The sequence below is a fragment of the Bos mutus genome, chromosome 17 (genome assembly GCF_027580195.1).
Source record: "Bos mutus isolate GX-2022 chromosome 17, NWIPB_WYAK_1.1, whole genome shotgun sequence".
NCBI lineage: Eukaryota > Metazoa > Chordata > Mammalia > Artiodactyla > Bovidae > Bos > Bos mutus.
Window position 1 is genome coordinate 21,749,254 of NC_091633.1, and position 9,864 is coordinate 21,759,117.

The following is a 9,864-nucleotide window of genomic DNA, read 5'->3' on the forward strand; positions in this document are numbered from 1 at the left end:
CCTTCAACGGGTCAAGACTAGGGCAGGAAGGGGAACCAAGGATTTTAACATGAAATCTCCTAATTCTTAAATATTGACTGTGGAAGTATCTGTCTTCCCCAAATTCGTGGCCACCCAGATACTCAAAATGTGATCTTATGTGCAAACGGGGTGTTTGCAGATGTCATGAAGATGAGGTCAAACTGAGTTAGGGTGGGCCCTAAATCCAGTGCCTGGTGTCCTTATAAGAAGAGAAAACTGGGACCCAGACCCAGACAGAAGAAAGCCATGGAAGACTCAGAGAGACACACGGAGGACACTGCAGTGGCACACAGACTGGGGTGACATGGGCTGCGGAGCACCCAGGACTGCTGGCACCACCAGGAGCTGGGGGACAGAATGGAACAGATTCTCCGGCCTCTGGCAGGAAACAACCCCACTGACACTTTGACTTTGGACTTCTGGCCGTCAGAGCCACGAGAATAAATTCCTCTTGTGTTAAGGTACCTGGTTTGTGGTGCCTGGTTACTAAAGCTCTAGAAGACCCACACGTGGGCAAAAGATACCAGCATATTAAGCAGCATGTGAGGTCTCTACCCATTGGACGTATTTTAGCACACGGGTCATTACAAATGTATTTTCTCATAACCCCAGAAGACCCCATGACTCCCAAGACATTCCCCCGCCCTGGGAGCCCTGGAGGGAGGAACGGGCTTCCGAGAGGAACCTGGTGACTTACTCTTTGGTGTGGTACATGCGTTCTCCAGTGCCCAGCTTGGACGTGGTGTAGAAGAGTCTCATCTCAGCTTCTGAAACCTGGACTTCACTCAATTTCTGTAGCATCTCAGCTCGCTGGGGAAGGAAACGAGTGTGTTATACATTTGGCATCATGAGCCTCTTTAGAAGGGAAGTTGAGACTCTAAATAAATTTACAGCATCTCTAACACCCACAGTCTTTTTTAAACCAAAGGCTGAACTTCAATTGCCTGGCATCACAGTGTTCTTAACATTGACAGACATGTGAGCTTGGGCTTCTCGTCCCCTTACAGAGTCTGTGGTTGGATAAACAAGGTTCTCTTTGCCCCATGGTTTGTCATGAGAGATTATCGACTAGCCAGATGCCCATCAAAGGGAGATGGAATAAATAAAATAGGGCCCATCTGTATAATGTAAGACTCCCCGGCAGTTACTACAAGGGAGGAATAGCTCTTTGTGTGATGGCAAGTAGTCCCCACGCTATCTGGAATAAAGCAGTGAAAGATGGGCCCAGTTGGCTTCCTTCCTCTGGGTGAACGAGTCACGAGTATTTGTTTCACTATTCTTGAAATTATACAGATACTTTAATATGTGCTCATATTTGTGTATATATGTACACACACATATATACACGCGTGCACAAATTTCCTAATTGAGAAAAGAAAAAACAACATACAAAACAGCAAGCAAAGATGCTCGCAGGATGAAAAACAGCACACACTCACAGGCCAGTGAGTCCTCCCCTGGATGAAGAGCTCCAGGGACTGATGGCAGAGCTGCTAATGGCAGAGCTGCTAATGGCAGGCCTGTGTGTCCCCTGGTGGTCACGGCACCCTGTGTGGTCACCCTGTCAGAAAGACTAAGGAGGGATGGGAGAGAGGCTCAGGAGGGAGGGGATATATGTATACTTATAACTGATTCACGCTGTTATACAGCAGAAACTAACACAGCATTAGAAAGCAATTATACTCCAATTTCAAAAGACTGTCAGGAGGCAGTCTCCTGAAGCCTTTAGATCAAGTTTCTTGGTCTCCACACACTAGCATTTAGAGTCAGATAATTTTTTGATGTTCTGGGCACTGCAGGCTATTTAATAGCATCCCAGGCCTCTACCCTGCAAAATGCTAGTACCATCCTCCAAATCGTTACAACTCCAAAAGTCTCCAGACTTGGCCAAATGGTCTCAGTGGGGGCAAAACTGTCTCTGTTGAGTCACTGCCCCGGACCCGAATACCAATTTATAGGAAACTGGACAGTGGAAGAATACTTTTTAAATTACAGAGATTAAAAAAATTTAATCCAGACCATGGGAAAGTCTTTGAGACAAACAAACCAATCTCTGCAACAAATGATAAGGGGGAAAGACAAGAGATGGGGTGGACAGCGCAATGAAATGGTGCAAAGTTTGACTATTTACTGGCTATTTGATGGTGTTTTGAAAAAATCTGGACGTGTTAAAGGCACTGCAGTTATTGGAAATGGTCTTTTATTTTAGAGATGCAAACTGAAATATTCAGGGATACAATGCTACATAATGGGTTGAATGGTGGCCCTTCAAAAACATACATCCATGTCCCAGTGCATGCTAAGTTGCTTCATTCATGTCCTACTCTTTGCGATCCCATGGACTGAAGCCTGCTAGGTTCTTCTGTCCGTGGAGATTCTCCAGGCAAGAATACTGGAGTGGGTTGCCATGCACTGCTCCAGGGGATCTTCTGAACTCAGAGATCACACGCAAGTCTCTTATGTTTCCTGCACTGGCAGGCGTGTTCTTTACCACTAGCGCCACCTGGGAAGCCCGTGTCCCAGGATGGGATCTTATTCAAGTTAAGGGTAATTAAGGATCTCAAGATGAGACACTGGATTAACCAGGTGAGTCCTAAATTCAAAGACAAGTGTCCTTATCAGAGATACACAGAGGAGAGACACACAGGGGAGCAGCCCATGTGAAGATGCAGGCAGAGAATGCAGTGATGTGGCCACAAGCCAAGGAAACCTGGAGCCACCAGGGTTTGGAAGAAGCCAGGTACTGCCCTCCCCTGGAACCTTCAGAAGGAGCACAGCCCTGCCCACCCTTTGATTTCAGACTTCTGGCTTCCAGATCAGCAAGAGAACCCATTTCTGTTGTTTAAGATACCCAGCTGGTGGTCATTTGTCAGGATAGCCAAAGAAACAGTACAGACTGAGGCTGCCTGGGCTCTGATCTATGGGGTAGGAAACTGACTGGCCGTGGAGATGATTGAGGTTGACCATGGGCTCGACAACTGTTGAAGTTGGTGACTGGTAGGTACATGGGAGCTCGTGACCCTAATGTCTCTACTTTTATATATGCTAGAATTTCTCAACATAAAATATTCTCCTTAAAAAAATATTAAGTAAAAAAGGTCAAAACTCTCTAGGATAAAGTTTAAAAAATAAACAAAATGAATGTGGGGTGGAGAATAAACAGTGAGCACGTTGATCGACTGACTCCTGGTTCAACAAACACGGTCTCTACAAACCTGAACCCATTCCAGACCGACAGACACCCCAGAAGCATGTCCTCCTTCGAGGGCTGGAAGGTTCTGATTCTGCGTGTCCCACAAGGGGCATTAGTTATATGTGGCTATTTGCATTTAAATTAAAACCAAATCACATTAAAAATTCAATTCCTCTGCAACTTCCCTGGTGGTCCAGTGGCTGGACATGCTCCCAATGCAGGGGGCCTGGGTTCGATCCCTGGTCAGGGAACTAGATCCCACATGCTGCAACTAAAGATCCCGCATTCTGCAACTAAGACTGGGTGCAGCCAAATAAATACATTAAAAAAAAAAAATCAATCTCTCAGTCTGACTGGCCACATCTCAAGTACTCAACAGCCACACATGGCTGGTGACCACCATATTGGATACTGCAGACAAAGAACTTGTCCTTCATTCCAGAAAGTTCTATCTGATGGTCCTATTGAAGAGATCATGTCAGGGGACACAGACCCCTTCCATCCCCATCCCTTGCCAGTCTGGAGGGCTGAGTACAGACGCAGAATGCATACCTGGCTCTTCTTCTCCTTCTGGTCTAAGATTCTCTGCAGCATTTTCCGTTCTTTCTTGGTCAGCGGCTTCTTCTCCTTCTTGGACAGGGGAGGGGCTTTGGTCTTTTTCTTCTTCTTCCCGGGAAGGACAAGAGCGTTGCTTGCATCGACTCCTTTCAACGTGTCCTTATCTGAAAAGATATGCTCGCCTGACCCACAGCCCTGGGGCTAGAGAGCGAGGATGCCTAGGGTCTCAAGACGCTATCTTAATGCTGTTTTCCTCCGGGGGGGCCCTTCTGCCCTCTGTGCGAGCCATCCAAGCACCTGCACAGGAACGGGGATGTAGGGCCGCCGCACCTTCACCACACTGTCCATCCAGCACCTGCCACAGGTCAGCCTCCGCCATGAGTCGGGTACCTCCACCCTTGTGTTTTGGGAAGACAGAAGGAGGTAGAGCAAGGAGGGAATAAACTACACCAGTGCGTTCCTCCCGTAGGGTCCTGCTTTCAGAGAGTCTGTGAGATCAAAACCACTTTTACAATAACTCTAAAAGATACTCTCTTCTGGGTGTACAGTGAACTAAGTACTGAGCTTGTGTTATATTTATTTTTAAATGTCGGCGTTTTTGGGAATTCCCTGGTGGCCCAGTGGTTAAGACACCATGCTTTCACCGCAAGGGGTGCAAATCCATTCCTGGTTGAGGAACTAAAACCCCCCTCACAACTAAGCTCGCGTGCTACAGCTGCTGAGCCCATGTGCCGCAACAAGAGAGCCCCTGTGCTACAGTAAAGATCCACTGAAGCCAAAAATCAGTCAAAAACAAAAAAAACCCCAAACCCCTACATCTCTGTTTTAATTTCTACTATGATAAATTTCGATAGAACTCACACTAACAAAAGCACTTTGGGGTCTTCAATGTTTAAGAATGTTAAAAAAATGTCCTTAGAGGAAAACATTTGAGAACCAATGTGCCATAGGAAGGAAAAAGGGGGGACATGCTAAAAATAAAAATAAGAAAGAGGGTAACAACATTGGATCAGTGATCAGAGAAGGCTCTTTGCAGAAGGCAAGCTGCTTTATAATCTTATAAGGTCCCTCTGGCCCCTAAAAGTCTCAAGGATAAATGGAGATGTCTTGTTCTAGGGTGAGAAACTTTTCCCAAATCTTTGGGTCTAAAAGACCTCAGGCTCCTCTGCATTCACTTCACTGTCAGTCTATCTCACCTCCTGAGCTGTCACTGCTGTTAGAATGAACAGTGCCCATCACAGGACAAGTCAGTAAAGACACAGCCTGTCTTTACTTTTCAAAGCATTCTCAGTTACAAACATATTCTCCCAAACTACCACCCCCATGAACAAGTATGTAACTGCTGGATCCATGTGACAGCTGAGAAAATTAAGGCATGGAGATATCAGGTGAGTTACTTCAACTCCCAGCCAATCCCTGCAACTTCTGAGGAGGGAATTCAGATTCCAGATTCCCACCTTGACAATCTTTCCCATAACTTCACTTCCTTCAGGGTCCAAGAGGAGAGTGTGGAAGAGGAGGCTGGTTAGTGGGTGAAGTGAAGTAGGCTTCCCCATCGGGCCTGGTTCTCTCTCCCTCCACCTCCAGAATCTAGGCTCACTCTTCCCTCATGCCTAAATCAGCTTGAGCTTCAGGGATCCTATACAAGCAGCCGGATGAGTTTAACTTTGGAGTGTGTTCAATTTCAAGGGCCAGCAAGACAACTGAACTCACTCAATAACTTCATCCTCAACTCTCCTGCGAAACTGGACCCATCAAGGCCACTGATGGCCTCCCTGGTGTTACATCCAGGGGTCTTTCTCTCCCTCCCTGACCCCACAGCAACATGACACAAATGGTGGGTCTTCTTCATGGTCCCTGGACAACCACACTCCCAAGGGGCTCCTCCCACCTCACTGGGCTAAACTCACTGCTCAGTGAGAGCTGGTCCAGTCTTCAGACTTAAATAAATATCATCTATACACAGTGATGATTCCAAACTGCTATCTCCCCTGGACTTGCCTCTTCTAAGCATCTGAGTCAACAGCTGCCTGACTATCCCTCTACTTGGATATATAACAGGGCCCCCAAAACACACATATCCAAAACCAAGCTCCTGGCCTCTTCCCAAGCTGGCCCCTCCCCGCCTTCTCCAGCTGCCAGCCACTGGACCCCACACCTGGGATTCATTCTTGACATCTCCTTTGTTCTTGTGCACAGTCAGCCAGCAAATCCTATTAGCTCCATCTTCCAAATACATCTTGAATTCAACCACCTCTCACACCCTCGGCTGCTGCCGCCCCGGACCAAGCATCAACTTCTGCCCTACTGACTGTACTCGGCAGCCCCCTATCCAATCGCCCTGATTCTTTGCCCTCTACTGCTCTTCCTCAACACAGCACCAGAGTTATGCTGTTAAAACCTAAGCCCATGCCTTGTTCCTCCTCTGCTCTAAACCCTACAGGTTCACTGTCCTCACCATGACCCACCAGGTCCTACCCATCCTGGCCCCACTTAATATTTCATCTCCACTCAGCCATTCTGATGGCCCTCAGGTCTTAAGGATCCAATGCTTTCTCAATGGGGTCTTCCCCCTCTACCGCACGAAACTCTGCAACTCACCAAACACCTCTTGTACTTTATCTGTTTAGTATGAATGTATGCAAAATATTCTATATATTCTGTGTTTTTCTTTACTTGTCTCTTCCCAAAAGCATATAAACTGTGCACGACAGGGATTTTTTTCCGCCTTAATCTCATCTTCTGTTACTCTCCTAGACTGGCACACCAGTCTTCCCTAACAAAACGGAGGGGTCTTAGCAGAAATGTCAAGCAGCCTAGAGCTAAACAGACAGATCTGGGCTGAAAAATACAAACTTAAAAGTCGCTGGTAGGGAGGATATAATTGATGCCATCAAAATGAATGGAATTACCTTATTTTCTTGTCCAAATTCCCCACGTTGCTATACTACGACCACACTGGAAAGAAACTCCAGGTATTGTTCCAAACTCAGTTAAAACGAAAACTGTCACCATTCCCCCTTTCTTTGGATCATCTGAGGTGGGAGGCCTCTCTCCGGGAGCGTTCCGGAGTCGCAGACGCAGGACATAGTCCGGGCGTCCTTCAGCCCCACTAGCCAGCCCTGGCCTCAAGGCCCTGGTTGGTCTCTCACCCGAAACCCAGCCCCTGTCCAGGGCCTTCTTACCCTCCAGTTCCAGCCGCACGGGGGGCGGCTCGGGAGGGCCTTTAGAGGTGCCGGGGGCCGTCTGCTGGCGCCCCTTGATGTTGTACCTCCGGCGCAGCTTCCCCATGGCGCCCGAACTCCTGCTCCTGAAGGTAGGGTAGCAAGACCCGAGCACTTCTAAGCCCAACTCACGTGGGCCCCCACCAAGGTTCAGGACGGAAAACTTCCGGGCTACGCTCTCGCGAGAGCTGGTACTAACAGATCTCCTGCGGGCGGGGCTAGAGGCGGGGTCACCTTAAAAACCAAGGCCGCTGGGGGCGGAGCGAGGCGGGGCCAAGTTAGGGAGGGGCGGGGCCTGAGGTGCCCAAGAGTCTTCTGTTTCAGCCCAGGGCTGTTCGCAGGAATGAAACCACTAAATCTGAATTATCTACTAATATTAATTTGGGAATGAGAGTGTTTTGTCGGCTTTAAAAATATAACCTACTCCTAATACAGTCTTCTTCCCTCTTTTTTTGGCTTATCTGTACTTTCTGATATTCTTACAAGCAACATTATTTGTGTAGTAAAAAAGGCATTAAATATTTTCATTACAAAGACAGAAAAAGTAAAAGAAGGCATCAATTAGACAACTTTGCATTTTCATGACCACATCAAATTTTCTGCATTGCACTCGGAAATATTGTATTTTCTGAATTCTGTAATTATTTTGTGAACAGAACAGCTATACTGTGTCTTCACTAACTCAACATTCAAAAAACTAAGATTATGGCATCCAATCCCATCACTTCATGGCAAATAGATGGGGAAACAGTGGAAACAATGACAGACTTTATTTTCTTGGGCTCCAAAATCACTGCAGATGATGACTGCAGTCACGAAATTAAAAGATGCTTGCTTCTTAGAAGAAAAGTTATGACCAGCCTAGGCAGCATATTAAAAAGCAGAGACATTACTTTGCCGACAGAGGTCCATATAGTCAAAGCTATGGTTTTTCCAGTAGTCATGTATGGATGTGAGAGTTGGACCATAAAGAAAGCTGAGTGTCGAAAGGAGAAGACTCTTGAGAATCCCTTGGACTGCAAGGAGATCAAACCAGTCAATCCTAAAGGAAATCAGTCCTGAATATTCATTGGAAGGACTGATACTGAAGCTCAAGCTCCAATACTTTGGCCACCTGATGCGAAGAATTGACACATTGAAAAAGACCCTGATGCTGAGAAAGATTGAAGACAGGAGGAGAAGGGGATGCCAGAGGATGAGATGGTTGGATGGAATCGCCGACTCAATGGACATGAGTTTGAGCAAGCTTCGGGAATTTGTGATGGACAGAGAGGACTGGCGTGATGCAGTCCATGGGGTCATGAAGAGTCAGACATGACTGAGTGAACTGAACTTGTGTCTCCATTTTTTTTTTTTTTTTTTTAGTCATGATGTTGGCCAGGGATGGAGTCACATCTGAAGCCACGACTGGGGAGAAAATGCTTCCAAGCTTGTGTTGATGTTGGCAAGATTTATTTCCTTGGAGACTGGTGGACTCAGGGTCTCAATTCCTTACTGGTTGTTGACCAGAGGCCACCATTTGTTCCTTGCCACGTGGGCCTCTTTATATAGCAGCTTGTTTGATTAGAACCTGTGTCTCCATTTTTTTCTATTAAAAGCATAAATGGTTAAGGCTAAATAAATTATATCATCAAAAAAAAGTGAAGGCGCTAGAAGTTATTTTAGAATTTTAGAGAGGATAAAGTTATTTTCAAGAATTAAAGTCATTGCCCCAGGAAAAGCATTTGAATAACCCAGAACAGCAGCTGGCTGCCAAGTAGGTAAGTAACAGTTGTCGAAGGTAAGAATGAATGATAACTATGATTAATCTGGACAAGCTCCCTTCTTCTTCAGAAAAGCAAAAACAAATCCCACAAACACACAGGTGGAGCATGAAAGGATTTTGATAGCATATATATGAACATTCTTTTAATTAATTAAAAAGGATTTGGGGGGGAAGTTAAAATGAGCAAATCAAACTTGTATTTTCATGGATTTTATTGCTTAGGATAATAGCAGTCTACAGTTTCTTTAAATGGGCTTATTTAAGTAAATAAAGTTATTATTAGGTAGGTAATAGTACATTCTCTTATATTTTCTTCTAAAATATTATATACCAAAGGATTACATCCAGAAGATATAAAGAACATTCTATAAAGTAAAAGGAAAATACACAACAGCAGGGATCTCATAAATATAATGTTGAACAAAAGAAGCCAACCACAAAAGATCATATTTTATGATCCAATTCACAGAAGTTCAAAAACAGGCAAAATGAATCCCCTAAATTTTGGAGGGGGTGTAGTGAACAGGAGAGGGCAAAGGAAGCCTTTTGGCAAAACTGATAATGTTCCTTTTCTTGACCTGGGTACTGGTCACCTTGTATGTTGTTTAAATTCATAGAGAAGCACCTATGACTGAGTATTTTCTGCTTGTATGCCACTCAGTTGTGTCTGACTCTTCACCACCCCATGGACTGTAGCCCACTGGACTCCTCTGTCCATGGGATTCTCCAGGCAAGAGTGCTGGAGTGGGTAGCCATTCCCTTCTCCAGGGGATCTTCCCAGCCCAGGGATCAAACCCTAGTTCTCAATTGCAGGCAGATTCTTTACCACCTGAACCACTAGGGTGTCTTGTATACTGTACTTCATTTTAAAAAGTTTACTTTAAATACAATATATTTTTTATGATGATGAAATATACACCAGTGAATATATGAAAACCTCACCAGAAATCTAGAAAAATGTAAGTTCAAAACAAGATACAGGGACTTCCCTGGTGGTCTAGTGGCTAAGACTTCATACCTCCAATGCAAAGGGACCTGGGTTTGATTCCTGGTCAGAGAAATAGATCTCACATGCTGCAAGTCAGAGTTCGCATGCTGCAGTT

General features: G+C 45.5%; 1 protein-coding gene across 1 annotated transcript in view; it reads right to left on the reverse strand.

The window, feature by feature from the left end:
* DHX37 (DEAH-box helicase 37) overlaps positions 1-7,172 on the reverse strand; it is a 30,867-nt gene extending 23,695 nt beyond the window's left edge. Inside the window, exons 1-3 of the mRNA XM_070386329.1 lie at positions 6,958-7,172; positions 3,767-3,936; positions 719-831 (exon numbers count right to left, since the gene is read on the reverse strand). Of these exons, the coding sequence (XP_070242430.1) occupies positions 719-831; positions 3,767-3,936; positions 6,958-7,063 (389 nt within the window). The 5' untranslated portion in view covers positions 7,064-7,172. The remainder of the gene's footprint in view (positions 1-718; positions 832-3,766; positions 3,937-6,957) is intronic.
* Positions 7,173-9,864: the final 2,692 nt, after the last annotated feature.